Here is an 18774-nt window from a genome sequence, read left to right as displayed (position 1 = left end):
GTTGAAAGTGCAAGAATTGAAGGAATGGATAGACTTACAAAGTTAATAAATAATAAGTCTGAAGCTGAATTAAATGAAGAATGGAATCCAGTAACACAGTTGTGTTGTAAGATATTTGGTATTAAGGAAGACTGTTTGGTATAAATCTGACATCGAAGAGGTGACAAGATTATGATATAGAGTGACTATATGTGTAAAAAAAAATACAGTGTGGTGAGGGGGATATTATAGGTTCATATCTGTACATCTTCTCTTTTTTGTATCTGCTTCTTTTATTATCTCCTTGTGAGATTATTTGTTTTCTTGATGTAACACAATATAATATAATAATTAAGGGGGAAAAAAGAAGTCCTGTTTATATTGAAAGGTCCTGCCAATGAAAGGAGAGCAAGAAAGGGGCCAACCAAGCCTTTGTTGATAGAAAGTTCCATAGCTACTGCGAAGGTGTTCTCATGGGTCCTCACCAGTCATGCCTGTGAGAGTGGTGGGACTGAGAGAAAGTCTCCCCTGAAAATCTTAAAACTTGGTAGCCTCAGATAGGAAGATACAGTTTTCATATACTGTAGCTTGGACCTGAGTCACATAGGGCTTTATAGGTCTTAACCAGCACCTTGAATTCTGCCCAGAAATGGACCAGTAACCAGTTAAACTGATTTAGCTTCCTCATAACCTCTCTAGTCAGCAGTCTGGCTGCAGTGTTTTGGACCTGCTGAGGTTTCAAAACAGTTTCCAAAGGCAGCCCCAAATAGAATGTCTTACAGTAATCCCAATGGGATGTTACCAATGCACGTGTTACCATAGCATAGCTAACACACTAGTTTGAACTGTGGAAACATATTCCTAGCCACCTCTGAAACCTGGGCTTCCAGGCTCAGGGTTGAGTCCAAGAGTAAGTCCAATATATGAACCTGATATTTCAGGGGGAGTGTAACCTTGTCCAGCCCATGCACCTTTGTCAGTTTTGTCTGGATTAAGTTTCAGTTTATTTGCCCTCATCACAGTGTCAGTTACCATCCCAGAAAGATGATGCAAAAGAATACCATGATTGTTGGTATCAAAAGCTGTTGAGATATCCAGCAGAACTGACATGGACACACTGTCCCCTCCAGTTATTAGTGTAGGCCTACACTAATAACTGGAGGGGGCAGTATGTCCATGTCAGTTCTGCTGGATGTCTCAGCAGCTTTTGATACCAACAATCATGGTATCCTTTTGCGTCATCTTTCTGGGATGGTAATTGACACCATATCTCAGCAGCTTTTGATACCAACAATCATGGATATTTCAGCAGCTTTTGATACCAACAATTATGGTATCCTTTTGCATCATCTTTCTGGGATGGTAATTGACACCAAGGTAACCAAAACTGTCTGTCCCATAATCAGGCCTGAAGACAGATTGAAATGGATAATCTATTTTTTCTAGAAACTCCTGGAGCTGGGAGGCCATTCCATGTTCCAGAACCTTGCTTAAAAATAGAATATTGGAAACTGGTCAATAATTGTACAGAGGCGTATAGGGATAATTTTTTTTCCAGTAATGGCCTCACTACAACTTGGTTTATTTAGGCTGGAATCTTACCTTGTTGCAGTGAGGCATTTACCATTCCCCTCAGTCACTCAACTAGTACCCCTTGGGCTGCTTTAATGAACCAAGAAGAGCAAGGATGTGACATACATGTGGTGACTAATCTTTCAAAGGATCCTGTCTACATATTCAGGCTGAACAAACAAACACTTGCCAGTTCAGGAAAGGAGACTATTGAGCAGCAGGGTGGACAGTACACCAAGAGAATCCCTACTCTGAACCGGCTACCCACTTTCAAATACACACATTGAAATACAGTAGACTGTGGGGGATAGTTTGTAGGCAACCGGTTTTCCTCTCTCATGGTAATATAACTTATTTCCCCATATCATATCTCCTGTATTTATGATTGTTCCCTCGCTTGCATGCTCTGCCATGTTCTGCATATCAAAGGTATCTGCCAGCAGAAACCAAACAAATATCTCCAGCCTTCCCAATGGAGTGGGGTGGGGTAGCTTTTATCCTTGCTTCACTGTTAATGGGGCCACCCACTTTAGTGTTGACCTTGCTGGCTCAGGCAGCCAGCTTTTATCCCCTTAGAGAAAAGAGACACATGGAGGTCTGGCTTTAGTTTATTAGCATCTAGCTCAATACCTGAGGGGACTCAATTGTGAAACAGGTAGATGACAAAGGCTGCTGTCTACCAGGGAGAGAGGCAGCAAGAGGAACAGGCAGCAACAGCAGCAGGGCTTCTGTCTTCTCTGGAGATGGTGTAGCTTCTTCTCCCTTGGTGTGCTGTCTCCCCCTATTACCATAGATGTCTAGTTTACTGCTTGTCTAGTGAACTAGAAAGCTCTGTTGTGTCAACTGAGAGGTTAAGAGGAGAGACTGGATGTCAGCTATTAGTAAACAGTTGTCTGGGTCTTAGAGGTGATAAAGCTGGCCTGGGGGAAATGGAAGCATCTTGGAGCATGGATAATTTTTGATGACTTTGATTACTGAGCTTTATGCTGTATTGTGGACACTTGGTATCTGTTGGGCTTTGGTTCCTGGTCTTCACTGGTGGATACCAAAATCCGTGGGTGGTTGAGTCTCATTACAATTTACAATGGCATTGTAAAATGGTGTCCCTTGTATAAAATAGCAAAATAAAGGTTTGCTTTTTGGATTTAAATATTTTTCAAGCTGTGGACGATTTAATCCATGGATGCAGAATCTGTGGATACAGAGGGCTGACTGTATTATGAAATGGTTTTGACATGCCAGTTATTTTCAGAAGTAGTTGGATAAGTGACATGGAATATGGATGAGAAAGTCAGAATTCCCTTATATTCACAGGACTAGTTTAATTTTTTAATTTTTTTTGCATCCTTGTCATCTTGTTGAATTTCAGAGGTTGAATTAGCTAAATGTACGCCTAAAAAACAAAATATGTGTAGAAATACTGACCCACCCCATCTCCTATATCTTATAGCTACAGATGGCCACACTGCTACGCATGAAAGGTTCACAAGGAGAACATGATCAGCTAGAACGTTTGCAAAACATGCTTCAACAAAAGAATGGTGAAATAGAAGAACTGTTGATGAAAGTGAAGCAACTAGAAAAGCCTGTGGTAAGTCAGTGGACAATTAAAGTCTGTTTTCTCAATATGTGATTGATAATTGAGTAAGGGAGAGCCAGTGTGGTTGGACTATGACTGTGGCAAGCAGGATTTAAATCCCTGCTCAGCCAAGAAAATCCACTGGGTGACATTGGGTAAATCACAGTCTTTCAGCCCAGAGGATGGCAATGACAAATCCCCTCAGAAGAAGCTTGCCAAGAAAACCCTGTAATAGGGTCACCTTAGGGTCACCACAACTTAGACAACTTGAAGACAACACACACAGCTGAATAAGGAGTGTTATTGAGAGTTGAAACCCACTTTTGAGGAGTGAAACCCAGTTGGATATAATGTTTGGGGGAAAAAGTGGGTTGAAAAAGATGGCACAATAAGCACAAAAAGGTTATTTAAACTAGCTGGCATGACACATAACCAAATATTCAATGTTTCATGGTGTGCAACTTAGTTTAAATAGCACCACAAGGATAATGAGCATTTATTCTAATAAGTAAATGCATTACAAGATTATTCTAGATGACTCAGTTTAAATGGTGAGCTGATACGTAGATTTTCAGGGACTATTACTGGGATCTTGAAACTAGCCACTGTGAACATTACATATGCTATTCCTTTTGTGTTTTAGGGTTGAACACATGTTGGAAAAGCACAACGGCTAAGTCCTGGTTAAGGCAGCTATTCTATGTCCATGTTAACAAATTCAGATCTAGGAAGAACTAGGCAGAGGAAAACACATTTGATAGCTTTAGCTGTACCTCAAGGTAGCACTACTTGTAGATATGGTGTAGAGCTAAGCTGTCTTAATTGTCCAGTCTCAGAGACTTGGTTAGGCTTAAGTAAATGAAGGAGGAGCTATGATGCCACCTGCCCACTCCATTTTCCACTTTATAGCTGCATACATGCTGAATTTTCTCCATGAAGATTGTGGCATAATTTTTATTACTTTTGAATGGAATATACTTTTTTGGGATTTAATGTTTGCTGTTCTTTGTTTTTGCTATTTATAGTCAAACTCATGTTACTGTAATGGCCAGAAATAATCAGCTTTATTTGTTTTTATTGTAACTGTCTTCCCAGAAGATATCTGAAGAGTCAAGAGAACTAAAACTTTCTAATACTTCAGAAAATGTAGATTATGAAAATGGCTATTATACAGATTTGCTTCAGATGAAACTTGAGAATTCAGAGTAAGTTTTATACATTCAAAGTATTACTTAATTTCATAGTCTGTTTTCTTGGGCCTCATCACCTGCTTGTTTAAAGTGATCCATGCTGGTGTTGTGCATTAATTATATAAAAATGAAAAATCTTGTTCCACAGAATCTTTCAGATGAATGAAAACATATTGCATAGTTACATCATCAAGTAACAAGCAAGTTGATGCTGTGGCTCTAGTGTGCTAATTCTTGTCCCAGTGTAATATAGTCCCATTCCCGTGCTATCCCAGAAAGGAAATAAAAACCCCACAAAGTATCTGTAACATGTCAGATTAGATAAAATAAATAGGCAAAAAGGCAGGCTCCTTTTCCAGAGATTTTTCTAAATTCCAATGGTAATACATTAGCGAGGCTGATCTTAACACTAGGGAAAGAACAAAAATATCTAAAATTTTCAGTTCAGCTTATTTAATATAGAATTAGGTAGTAAGAAGTTCAGAAATAGTTGCTTTTAAAAAAATAAAATAAAATGAATATGTACAGGTTTCTCCTGCCCTTTGATCTCTTGCTTTCTGGTGCTCTCTTTCAATGCTTGCAAATTACAGACAAGTTCCACTAATTCAACAGGAGTTCTGCTCTTTCATATAGTGTGTTATTTACATTCTCAATGACCAAAATGCATTTGCAAGCTAAAAAAATAAATTAAAAAAAATCTAGATTCCACTTTTCAACCAATTCCACTTTCTGGCAGTCTTCTGGTCCCTAACCTATGAGATAAGGTTATAATTGTCATCCTTCAGGCTGTGAGGGAGAGAATAGGCTGGCCCAGCTCCATCAGGGCTAGCCTGAAGAAGAAGAGCCCTCCCTCCGGTCCATCTGCTTTGGTCCAGGCCTCAGAGGGAGAGAAGAATATTGGACCTGATTCCCTCCCCCCCTCACCATTCCCTTCTCCTTTTGTGTCGTGTCTTTTAGATTGTAAGCCTGAGGGCAGGGAACTGTCTATTATCCCCTCTGTTGTAAACCGCTCGGATTCCCAGTGATTGGGCGGTATATAAATAAAACTTAATATTATTATTATTATTATTATTAGCGAGGACTTCTAATCATTAGCTAACTAAAAGTCTTCCTATCAGAAACCTGAATCCTTGAGAATAATTTGTTAAATCTTGGAGTCTATAGCATTGCTTAATATAGTCTTGACAAAGAGGAATAAAAGAATACTTAATTATTCGGGGGGGGGGGGGCGGTGCACACGGTCATTTTTCTGTGTACTTTAAATTGTCAGATCAGTAGCTTATGAAGGTCCTATCAATCCTTCTCCGGATGATTCTTGCAGGTACTTATTGTATATACTTGACTATAATTCGACCTCATGTACAGGTCAAGGGTAGGTTTTGGAGCCAAAATTATAGATTTTCATACGACCTGTGGATAAGTTGAGGATAAAACCTAGGAGCATGTAACAAAGAAACTAAAGGGTGAAGCAAAGGAAAACAATGCTAAAGAATATACAAAATTCTGACAGGCGTAACTGTGTTTACACAGAAGACTGAATGGATGACAGAGTAGAAGGGGGTCAGTACTTCCAGAACAGATTACGCTCTTTCCCTTCACCAGAGGATCTCTTTTAAAAATAAGAATTCTCTTTTTAAATAGGAATTAAAGTACTGTACTTACATTGACTCCTGGATAAGTCAGTTCTGGTTTTTTGGGCCAATTTTTTGACTAAAATGTTTAGACTTATACATGAGTATATACAGTAGTTAATATAAGATGTTCATCTGGGAAATGGAGCTGAGCCACCCATGAATGTGTAGAAATGATGACTGTGGTCTCTAGCTCCCTGATTACATCTGGGCATGTTCTTTGTTCAGACACAAAGCTCTGCAGGATGGGGAAGCTGGACTTGGTGCCATCATACTACCTAGGTCCAGCATTATGTACAAGCCACAACTTGTTTTTTTCAAACTCCAGCTTCTAGAATGGTTTTCCAAGTACTCTTGCCAAGCTTTGTTATAAACACACTGACTGGAAGAATCCACTGGGATGATGTAGATGTAGGGAGAGAAGGAAAATGACTTTTTCCATGTCCTCTGCAATATCTCCACTTGCACATAAGTAAGGGGCAGATACTTTGGAGAGTAATGGGACTGGGGGAGGCAGAAATGCTTCTCATTAATGTACTGTGAAAAGTAAAGTGTTTGGGAGATAGAGCTGATTCAAAAATGTCATTTGAAGAACCTTAGAAATGCATTTCTGAATCGTGCTCAGGAGAACTTCAACAGCATTACTATTGAGCATACAGTGGACTGAGCTGTGGTCTTTTTGAAGTTGCCCATCTTTTTCCAGTACCAACACCAAAACAGGCTACCATAGACTCAAAAGTCTCTTAATGATCACACTAGGCATTCTCTGTACATTGCAGTGCGTAATTCTTAGACTGGACTGTTATGCTTTGTATTCTGGCTTATATCTATAATATTTATACAGGTTAATGTTGTACATGTACAGTGATGTGCTGAATGAATTTGTGCATCATTACTACATATAACTGAACTGGAAACTAATCAGTTCAGGCTTGAAGTGATAAGGACACAGGACTTAATGGTTATACAATTGTCTTAATATTCATATCAATTTTTATATTTTTGTCAGTAAAGAAATAGAAAATGTGAAGAGTGAATTGTCTTTACAGCGGATGAAGGCTTTGTTTGAAAGTCAGCGAGTCTTGGAAATGGAGCGAAAACTTTATGCAAATGAAAGACAACTTGCAGCTTGTCAAAGTGAGAACATAAATTTGCATGTGCTACTGGATGAATTGAAAATCAAATATGAACCTGAAGGTAACTATTTCTATTCCCTCCTAAATTAGAACTTTCATTTAGGTGCATTCTTCACTATGGGAGTACCTGCTAATGATGGTGCTAATTTTACAGGTAAAATTGATAAATGGTAAGTTTTTGTAGTCATACTGGGATAGGCATGTTAAATAAAGTAAAATCTCTGTGTGCTTTCACCCCTTCAGTGTGCGATCTTCTGGTGTCATGCAGTCACTAGTGGAAGTATTGTACTTTGCCTTCAGTTAAATTCACATCTTCTAATAGGAAAGCTGATGTGTTTGGCTGTCTGCAGTCTCTGTTTGCCTCAGTGTATGATCATTTATCACTTTGAATATTCTGCCCAAATTTTTCAGTCCTTGGTCACACCTTGCTACTCACAAGGGTACTCTGAGACATGATTTCAGTTAAAGTCTGTTCTCAGAAAGACTCAAGCTTGAAAGGACCTGAGGCATTCTCCCGATTGATTTATTTGCTATTCTAATATAGAATAGCAATGGACAACTGTGGAAGGGTAGGTCCTTGAAGAACCACATAAACAAAAGAATCAACTTGTTTTGTTCCCACGTGCTCTTTAGAGGATAAGAGGGCATTTTGATCATGGTATGGAGCATTCCAGTTTCATTTTAGGCCAAAGAGAAGCTTCTTTTAACAACAGTTGCCTGAGGGTAGCACCTGTGGGTATGTAGAGGGCATTTTGTGGGTATTTTGGAGCAAAAAAAAAATCGTAATTTTTGCATTTTTAAAAAAACTGCTAGTGGGCCTGAGAACCAAAAAAGTGGCCCAGGTGGCATACTTTGCCTGTTCTTTGTATAGAATGATAACATGGTCTACAAAATTGCATGCTTAAATTTGTATGATTAACCATTGAGAACAAGGTCAGTGTCACTGCGCCAAAAGAAAGCTCACAGCTGTTTGAGAAAATGTTTTACATGACTCCTTTTTACTGTGAGCTTTGAAATCAGAAAAAAATAAAGCTCAAACATATCAAAAGGGACTTCATCACAGATCAAATAGTTCAGATGTAAAATTCACTATTGAGAGGTCTGGTGCTGGGTACCAATTTGGATGCAGTTAAAAGTGGAAATAGATAAACTCATGAAGCTTGGGGCTACTACTCAGGATGGCTAGATCTCACTTGCAGGATAGAGACATTATGCTTCTAGATACTACATAGGCGGGTTATAAACCGCCACTTGGGACGTCCTGCGGACGTCCCATTTTAAAAAAGGGGCGTCTCTTCTAGATGCCCCTGGGTCTAATACGGACTCTGTCCGTACAATATGGCGCCGGCCATTCCACACGGCCGGCGCCATCTTTACGTATCGGACACTGTGTGTCCGAACGTGTCGCGGTGCTAATGACGTTGCGAGTGCGCCAGCGGCGCCTCGTGACATCATTAGGGCACCGCAGAAAGAAGCTCCATTTTGGAGCTTCTTTTTTGCTCCGTAAGGGAGCCGCGCGGTGTGGCTGCGATGGCTCCCTTATGGAGCAAACGGCGGCGGCGGCAGACCGCCTCAAAGCGGCGGTCTATAACCCGACCCCGTTGCTGAGGAACACACAATGGAGAGTGAAGCTATGCTTCTGTCCTGATGGTGACTACTTTTAGCAAATGATTAGCCAATGTGTGAAAATGGTGAACTCAAAAGCTCTTGCATCTGAATGGATACAGCTCTTATGTTCTTATATGTGTTCAAATACAGACATTGAACTGCAGTTGTAAGCTTCACAGGAAATACTTTAGTGATGCAAATGTTATAATGCGTTTTGAGTGACTAGAACAGTTGCACTGTGGGATGTCTTCTAATAAGAATGTGTCCAAATGAAGCTCAGGTGCACTCAGGATTCTCCCAAAGAGTTGTCCAAAGTGGCTTTCCTTTAAGGAAGGATAAAACAATATACCACTATACATAAATATATGCATTTATGTTTCTGGATTAATCTGGTTTGGTTTTGTGTTTTGTCTCTTAGAGCTAATGAGAGATCCAGTCAATCTCAGGAAGGCTCCAGCAGACATACTTTCAGAGAGTATAAACAGCACAATGTCCTCCTTATGTGAAACCTCTTGCATGCTGTCTCAGAGCAAGGAAGAGGCAAAACGAAATGATGCTGGTCTGAAGACTACCCTTCAGACTGTATCAATGAATATCATTCCCTCTCAAGCAATGGAACAAGGAAATGATCAACCTGAAGGAAAGAGAGTTAAAATTAAAGAGGAAGAATTTGACAGAACAGCCTTAAATAAGAAAGATGGGAATGATATTGGAGCATCTCATGGCACCAGGTCAGTGTCTTCTAATATGTATGTACGAGGCAAGCAACACAGACCTGCATCTTTGTTCTTCCGTTGCGTGAACTATGCTATCCACTTCTTCATTTACTTTCTCAGTATTGCATGCAGTGTAATTCCCCAGTTCCAGCTGCCTAGTTTGAAATTTTCAAAAATCTTTCCAAAAAAAATCAGTAAAAGAGATTGAAAAGGACTTATAAATCATGGACTTCAATCTTCCTTACAGGTGAAAAGTTTCCTTTACTTTTTAAAATCACTGTAATCTAATGGCTGTATTACACTTTCTGTATAACAGTTGTCTTAATCACTGTACTATCCTTTCATGCTCATTTTTAAGTTTGCATACATTATAATGTAGCATGAAGAGTTCATTTAATACAGTTTGCCCTCTATATCCATGGACTTTCCATGCACAGATTTGAGCATCCAAGTATGGCAAGCCTGCCGGGGGGGGGGGGGGGGGGGGGGGGGAGGGGGGGGAAAAAAGGGGGGCCCCCGGTCCCCCGGGGGGGGGGGGGGGGCGGGGTGGGGGGGGGGGGCAGGGGACAAAGTGCCATTGTCTCCAATGGTGGTGCAGCCATATGGCCGTGCCACCATTGAGTACTATGGGACTTGAGCATCTGTGAATTTTGGTATCTGTGGGGCGATCTGGAATGGATCCCTCGCAGATTATGAGAAATCATAATCTAAGACTTTTTTAAAGTGAAGACATTAAAATCTCTCAGAAGATTATTTTTTTACAGCTTGTTTTGCATGCCCCCAGTGGTGTGTTGGATTTCTAGTATGTGCTTTTGTGTTAAACATGTTTTACTTTCCCAGAATTATTTTTTTTATTGTACTGATATGATCAGCATAGACTTCTTTCTAGCATTTTTTAACAATTTATGGGTAGACAGCTTCTTTTGTCTTCACAAGCCACAACATTGTGAGTTTGATCCCCGCAGGGCTCCAGGTTGACTCAGCCTCATCCTTTCGAAGGTTGGTAAAATGAGTACCCAGCTTGTTGGGGCAATTGACTAACACATGGTAAATTGCTTCTTAGTTTACTATGAAGTGGTATAGAAATGTAAAGTGCTAAAGTGCTATTACCTGTTATTTGGTCACATTGCTGCATTACCAGGTTTGTAGCCTGGTAATGTGTCTTTTCAAAAAACCTGAGTCAGTCACAAAAGGTAACTTATGAAAAAGAAACAAATTTGTCTGGATATTAATGGCTTGGATTAATCAAGGCAATAGAGCTTTCCAAAGTAAAGGAAATGGTTGTGTAGTAGCTAGAAAAGGAGATTACCTTACAGAGGAGCAGAAGAATTTAAGTCAGTGAAAAGCTTAAGTTTGGATGTCTCCTGGATTTGATAAAGGTGTTTGCCATACACAGACTTGGTTATAAGTGTCTCAGGATTTGAAATTACTGTAATGCAATAAGTGACATTACCCATAACATTTTACTTTGGGGTGTAATGACGGGGCAGCGATGCCTTTTTAAAATGTCATATTAAAAGGAATATATTTTATTTGGAGTGTGATGAGTAACACTTGCTCTTTACTCCCCGGACATTGCTTTTTAAAGTCAATATGTAGATTGAGCAATTTTTTGAAGGCTTGAAAAATAATTCAGAAATAATTTATTAATAACACACTACTGATTCATTTCTGGCAAAATAGCAAACGTGATTAAGTAGCCTTAACACATAATGTAATATAATCTAATATATTATATATGACCATTAGGTGTTTGAAAATCCTTCCAAATATATCCTTCCAAATATATTCTGGAGACAACAGTTTCTTAGAAAGTTGTTTATTGTGGATCTGGCTACCAACCGAAGCAGAACGCAATTAGAATTGTGGCAAGCTTACAGAGAAACTAACTGTTGTTAATTGCAGTTGTAATTAAGGGTGTTAATACCTGAGAACACAACAAAATTGGACAAATACCTCATTGACTTAGGCAGTTAATAAAATAATAGTTACTGAGTATTTGCTTTCGAATGGAAGTTGCACTCAAATGTAAAGTTGCAAAGGATAGCTTGGAAATATTAGTACCTTGTGTAATCCAGTGGAGTCCCTAACTAGAGCCCAATAATTGCTAGCACCTTTGTTTGGCCTCATAAGCGTTTCAGAAGGTTTGTATACATGGACAAAAAAACCCCATCCTCACCTTGAAGCTGGTGCTGTCTGTTTGCATGACACACTGCAACCTCTGGAGCCCTGGTGGCACAGTAGTTAAATGCCAGTACCGCAGTCAGTCACTCACAAACCACAAGGTTGTGAGTTGAGTCCCAGCCAGGAGCTCAGGGCTGACCTATGTTTGCATCCTTCCGAGGTTGCTAAAATGATTATCCAGCTTGTTGGGGGCAATTAGCATATAGTTGTAAACCACTGAGAGACTGCTTAGTCTAGTATGAAGCAGTATATAAACAAAGCTGCTATTGCTATTCTGGGCAAATATAGTCGGATCTTCATATCTGTGGGGATCTGTTCTGGATCCCACTGCAGATATGAAAAAATGTGGGACATCACATCCTGTTGTTGCGAATGGCAGCGCTCAAATCCGTGGATGGCAAGCCTGTGAATAGCAAGGTCTGATTGTACTATAGGTTTTCCCCATTAACCTGACTTTGCCGTAGAGTTGGCAAAGTCAGGGTAAATCCGGCAGTTCCCCGAAACCCTGGGATGAGCATAGGGTTTTGTGGTGTACAAACAGCTGATTTGAGCCTGATTTGGTTCAGGCTAGTTGTTCACGTGCTAGGTGCTGTGCCACCCCCCTTCCCCCCACTGAACAGCACAAGAGAATGGCCTGTCCCTGGATTCCACATCATATCTTTACCTGCAGGAGCTTTGTGAACAGGCCACTTGGTCCAGAGGATAGGCCCACCCATGCAGTCGACAAGAAGAGAGGGTACGGGGACCCCACCGATCACATGGCTGGGGCTGATACCCTAGCCATGTGATCAGGGGATCCCTCCACTATCTCTTTTCCTTGATTGTTCAGGCACCCATTCTATCCTCCGGAGAAGTGCTGGTGCACTGAGCAGCCTGTCCATGGAGCTCCTGCAACTAAAGGAGTGGCAGCTGCAACTTCTGGCTCCAGGGATAGGCCGATGGATGCAATGTCAACTTGGCTGTTTTGTGCAACCATCATTGTAGCATAATGCTCCAGACAGGCCCCAGAATTACAGGCATCTCGAACAAGGCCAGAGGCTATGTAACAGTGTGAACCAATTTACTGCAAATCAAGGCAATATAATGTATGTCTTAAATGATGGTGAAAAACTTGACCACTAACTATGCCACTGCCTATGCAGCTTTCCCTTGCACCTCTACATGGTGTTGTTTATATTTTGCACGCTTTCCTTTTTTAACCTTCAGAGCAGGAAAGGGGAATTTACGACTCTCCAGATATTGTCAGATTAAACTGCCAACTCCTGGAGTGGGTGGGGTTGATGGGCACTTGAGCGTATGGTTTTTTCAGTTGGTTATAAGAAGAATGAGCTCAAATTCTTCTTTGATAGTGGGAAAATAGTCTTCTAGGTGTTGTTGAACTGTAACTTCCAACTGCCCAAGCCAGTAGTGAATAATGCTATAGTCCCTCATCATGTGGAAGCCTCAGTGATTCTCACTTCTGCCTTATAAGGTTGGATCTGTTATATAACAGTTAATGTTAAATGTGCAAATCTTAACAGAAAATTCCATCTTCTATTTCCTCCTTTCTCTTCCAATTTGCCTTGGCCTGACCCATCCTCACAATCAGGGAAGTAAACATAAATCAGATGCCCATGATTGATAGGCCTGATCTTTACTGGACAGCCTGCAACATTTTATTTTCATCAGGTGAAGATTACTTGTGTTTGGTGAGGAGCCCTGGTGGCGCAGTGGTTAAATGCCTGTACTGCAGCCACTCACTCAAAACCATAAGGTTGCGAGTTTAATACCAGCAAAAGGGCTCAAGCTCGACTTAGGCTTGTATTCTTTCTGAGGTCGCTAAAATGAGTACCCAGATTGTTGAGGGCAATTAGCTTACAGTTGTAAACCACTTAGACACTGCTAGTTCAGTATGAAGCGGTATATAAATGAACCTATTTGTTTGTTTGTTTGTTTAGATAGAGTAAATATTTATATTTGCAAAATTATTGAATTAGCTTACTGTAGCCTGGTACTGTTCAGATTATTTAATATTAACCTAACTTGTTGCATTTAGTTTTAAAAGGTAAAATTCAAATTCAAAAAGGATGTGAATTTGAAGGCTTTCATGGCCGGCATTCATAGTTTTTTGTGGGTTTTTCGGGCTATGTGTCCATGTTCTAGAAGAGTTTATTCCTGACATTTTGCCAGCATCTTCAGAGAATGTTGGCACGCCAGCCACAGATGTTGGCGAAACGTCAGGAATAAACTATTCTAAAACATGGCCACATAGCTCGAAAACAAACTTAAAAAAGAATGTTGACAAGTTGGAGCATGTCCAGAGGAGGGCTACCAGAATGGTGAAAAGTCTTAGAAACCATTTATTTATTTATTTATTTCATTTTTATGCCTCCTTTCTCCCAAAAAGGGTCCCAAGGTGGCTCACAAGATAAAAACACTTTAAAAACAATTTAAAAAAAATTAAAATAACCCAGTTAAACCAGTGTAAACCATGTATAAACCATGTTTGAGGAGCAACTTAGGGAGCTGGGTATGTTTAGCCTGGAGAAGAGAAAGTTAAGAGGCGATATATCTCTTTTTAAATAGTTGAAGGGATGTCATACTGAAGATGGAGCAAGCTTGTTTTCTGTTGCTCCAGAGACTAGGACTAGGAACAGTGGATGCAAACTACAGGAAAAGAGATTCCACCTAAACATTAGAAAGAATTTCTTGACAGTAAAAGCTGTTTGACAGTGGAACGCACTTCCTTGCAGTGTGGTAGAGACTCCATCTTTGGAGATTTTAAAACAGGCTGGATGGTCATCTGTAAGGGGTGCTTTGATTGTGTATTTCTGCATGCCAAGAGGTTGGATGATGATCCTTGAGGTCTCTTCTAATTCTATAATTCTATGAAATTATATTTTTTTTTAAAAAAAAAAGTTTACTCCCCTGTATAAGTAAAATTGTAATCTTAAGACACTTCTGTATTGAAGACAATAAAGGAAGAACTCCTTAAAGGTGAAGCATGTATGTGTAGGTTTAAGGATTTACATTTTAAGATGTGAATCATCTGGTTGTGAATCATATAATATGTGAAGAGGGTCTTTGAGTATGTGACGATTGTCCCATTAAGTAGAGCGGGATTTTGGTGGTGGTCTGATCACACAGAATAAGTGATTATAAAGGATGGATACAAGTTAAAGGAAGAATGTAGGGTGGAATCTGAAAAGAGCAGAATGTAGAGTGGAATCTAAAAGTAATCTTCCCAGATGTCAAGTTGGGGGGTGATACATCTGGATGGAGGGCCAAATCTACATAGCTTTTCCTAGAGGTTTCTTAAATGATTTGAATATATGATTAAGAAATTCTTAGTGCATAATTCTGAGAAAGCTGTTTCTTTGTGGAAGCAGAATTTTGAGATGAGAAAAGTCACAGAAGTGGTTTAGACTGCTAAATGTTGGAGGAACAGGAACCAAAAAGAATTGAGCTTAAAGTTCAAGCTGTTCCTATTAAAAACAGCACATATTGCCGCAGTAATAGAGGGAGCTAAATTTTACCATGTTAAAAATGAAGAGTGGATTGGCTTCATGTAGATTTTAATGTTTAAATGTCCTAACTGCTACAATTAAACTTTTTGTAATGCCTCACACCTTTTGTGAATCTGTCTTTGTCCACTGTTTTGTTTTATATTCCTCCACTGCATTTCCCAAGTGGGATGGGGAGAGCATTTCTTGAAAGTTGGAAGAGAAAGGAAGATAAACACCTGCATTCAAACACCTTTCAAGCATTCAGCTGGGAAGAGTAGTACCTCCCCTTTTCTTTCACTTGGGAATTGCAGAGGGCATTAGTACTACAGACCCTTGTAATGTCATGATGTCATTAATGTGGATGTTGGTTCTTAGGCTTCTTAGACAGTCTCAGATGAGAGTGGGGACTGGAGTTTCTGGGAAACAAAAGGTCAAGAATGGTAGGGAATACAGAATAAACATTGCCAGCACAGCTGCTACCTGGAAATGGAATACTTTAGAAAGCCATATTGGGGAAAAAAGCATCCCAAGGGACACAGAATGGAATAAGTAAAAAAGAACACTGAAGCCACTTAAAAGGGCTAGTGACTTCTCACTTGTGGCACACTGAAGTATGGCCAGTTTTTTAATTACACTTCCATACACGTGTAGCCAGTAATTCTGAGAATTTAGATTAATACTTCACTGTTTCAGGTAAGAATAAAATGCAGAAGTCACTTCACCTGTGTATTTGTACCATTCTTATACTTCTGGGAATTTCTCATGACAGCTCTGTACAAGTACATAAAGGGTACATTCAGGGAATAATGCTAATGATGAATATTAATTGTACCTCCCCTAAAACATGGGATCACATCACATGGAGATGATCCATCAGTGCCTTGGGTCAGCCTCAGGGACTGATGAAATTGCATTGTTTTGGCCAGTGGCAGTCTGTTTCCTTGAGAAGGAGAAATGTATCACTTGTCATTGATGAGTTCAAGGCTCCTAATTTTTCCTGTTCCATCAGCAGCATGGTAAGACTAATTCTGATATTTCAGCAGAGCTGACTTTTCCTTCCTTCTTTTCCTACTCTGTCTTGCCTGTGGCAAAAGAGAACACTGCCAGTATTCCCAAAGTGACTATTGACACTTGGTTCCAAACTCTGTCTGTTTTGAGATGTTATTTGAAACATACAGTTGACAATTGAAAATCCAGGATGAGGTTGTGGCTGAATTTTCATACAATTTACTTCCTTTGCAAACTGTTTATAAAAGTTGCTTTCCCCAAAGTTATGATCATTAGTATTATGGTTCCTTGCTGCACACTCACCTGGATCAGTAATACACCGTAGTAATGATCCAAAGGGGGGGGGGAACGGAGCCATTTTCCTGAATGAGTTAGGAGTGATCTACCAACAAATGGGTTATTCCTCACACACCAGTTAAATAGGCAGGAAATGAACAAAACATTTTTTACACTCATGTAAGCTTTGCTGCTAGTTCACTTAAAGGTAATTCCTCCAATCCACAGATTATTAGAAATTTAAAAGTCTGATTAAGATCCTATGACTGTCTGATCCGAAATAATATAATTCTTAGTTCAGTATCTTCTTTGTATTAGCAGAGTGAGAACTGATTCTTTGCTTATGCACCACATGTATCTACCAAACAGTAGTTTGATATGATTGAACTAAATGTAGAGTAAATCTTAGTAGTGAAATACTCATTATCTAGCTTATTTATGTGTAATATAATTTGTTGATTTAAGTGAATTGCTTTGACCTTTTGGCTTATGTCTGCTTTTTGCTTTTTTTGTGCATTGCATGGCTAAACGTGTGTCAGTTAAGAATGATGGCATGATTTTATGATATTCAACATATTTTCAGTAGTAGTTTATCAATCTACTTTAACATTGTTTAATTTTTTAAAAATGAAACTAGAGTGGTTGCTTTACCTGTAGGTTGATATCTGGACCAGGAGCAAGGACAGAAGAAAACTGTGCTGGTGCAGCTGAAGAGACAAGTAAATGTGAGAAGAAAGACAAAAAGAAAATTTACCCTAGAGTATACATGTCTTCCAAACAAGGTCCTGATGCTCAGTGTACTCACCAATAATGTGTTGCCCCATAACCTTTCCCCCAGTTGAAGGCCTTACATATTCAATTGTACACCACCATATTGGGACATAAAGTTTGACCTCCTCTTGCAGCGCTTTTAATTGACTATTCAAACTTTGAGAATATGGTCTTTAATGATACACTCAGCTGAGTAGGTATAACACTGAAAGTTCAAATATTTATGCGGTGAGGGAAGGTAAGCATGTCAATCCATTAGCCAACATAGCAAAAACACTGTAATAATTTCAAGTAATTTAAAAAAGGGCTATATGTAATATTTTTTTTATATTCTACTTAGGAGAATGTGGTACTTGTAGTGAGCCTGTTGGGATAAAGCAAAATGTATATTTGTGGTTTTTTCTTCCCCCACCACATTTTCGAGTTAACACTGTAAATATGTTGCTGCTCTTTTTAAGTTGCATTAAATGTGGTCCACGTCTTAATCAGATATTTCAGTTAAATAAAGCTTTTGAATGACTGTGTTCAATTTGTAATTTTTTTTGTTAATAAACACATTTGAAGCCTAAAATGTGTACAGAAATTTAAAAAATGAAATGGCAGTGCTTCCCTCTTTTGGTTTGCTTTGTTACTTCTGTGATACTATGAACAGGTAAGCATTTTTAGTCTCATTTATCTTTGGTTGAAATACATCCTTAATTTGTCATCTCTGCTCTGTGTAAATATATGCCTCCTGTGAATGCACTTTTCAGAGTATAAACTGCTGAAAACAGCTGAGTTCAGGCATAGATTTTGTGTAGACTTGCTTACTGCCAATTCCAAAGAGAAGAATGGAACAAGTCAAGGGAGAAACAGAAAGGTGACTCACTGAGAATTCATAGAGGATGTCCAAATGGTATATATCAGTATAAGAGACTAAGCTATGATGGCCACAGATCAATTGACACTGCAAGTGCAGCAGAAAACCTATAATTGCTTACATTTCTAGCCAAGATAGAAAGTAAAATCCTTGAAAAACTGTTCTACTGTTGCAATGGCCATTTGCCAAGAAATGGGTATTGCATACTAGGAATTTCAAGGCACACATCATAGTGTGTGCCTTGCACCAGTCCCCGCACCACCGGGAAGCGCCCTGCGGAGGAGGACTCTGAGCCGCCGGCTGCGGCGTTTGGAAGGGGGAGGAGTTGGTGGGAGCGGCTTCTCCTTAAGGCCGGCCCGCCGGCCCCTGAAGGAACGCCAGCACCAGTCCCCGCACCACCGGGAAGCGCCCTGCGGAGGAGGACTTGAGGACTCTTATTTATTTATTGGGGCAGAGAGTCTTAATAGCAGCAGGGAATGATTGTGCCATCTCCCGTCCATCATTGCTGCATTATGGAGGGAGGAGGAAGATATGGAAGGGGTGTGCAGTTTGGCTGGGGAGGCAGAGGGTGAACCTCTAGAGATAAGCGGGGCTCCTATTGAGGTTGTGCAGGGCAGGGGGAGATACGGCGGTAGGAGATTGGACCAGCGTTCCAGGGGAAGGCGGGATCGATGCTTAATATCTATCTCTCCTTCCTGTCCCTCTCCTAACCAAAAGGACCTGAGGATCTTTCCAACCATGCCACAAACCCTGTCTCTGCTCCTATGCAATGCCAGATCC

General features: G+C 39.9%; 1 protein-coding gene across 6 annotated transcripts in view; it reads left to right on the top strand.

The window, feature by feature from the left end:
* Positions 1-17655, top strand: part of SPDL1 (spindle apparatus coiled-coil protein 1) — a 37710-nt gene extending 20055 nt beyond the window's left edge. For 4 of the 6 annotated variants that reach the window (XM_042454780.1, XM_042454783.1, XM_042454782.1 and 1 more), the window contains exons 9-12: positions 3002-3142; positions 4226-4335; positions 6961-7148; positions 9114-9867. In XM_042454780.1, coding sequence (XP_042310714.1) covers positions 3002-3142; positions 4226-4335; positions 6961-7148; positions 9114-9619 — 945 coding nt within the window. In that variant the 3' untranslated portion in view covers positions 9620-9867. Of the gene's footprint in view, positions 1-3001; positions 3143-4225; positions 4336-6960; positions 7149-9113; positions 9868-17021 lie in introns of those variants that run through there. The other 2 variants (XM_042454786.1, XM_042454784.1) reach the window with 2 other exon arrangements.
* The last annotated feature ends 1119 nt before the right edge of the window (positions 17656-18774 follow it).

Source organism: Sceloporus undulatus, chromosome 2, assembly GCF_019175285.1.
Source record: "Sceloporus undulatus isolate JIND9_A2432 ecotype Alabama chromosome 2, SceUnd_v1.1, whole genome shotgun sequence".
In the NCBI taxonomy this organism is placed as follows: Eukaryota; Metazoa; Chordata; class Lepidosauria; order Squamata; family Phrynosomatidae; genus Sceloporus; species Sceloporus undulatus.
This window is presented reverse-complemented; position numbering and strand designations above follow the sequence as displayed.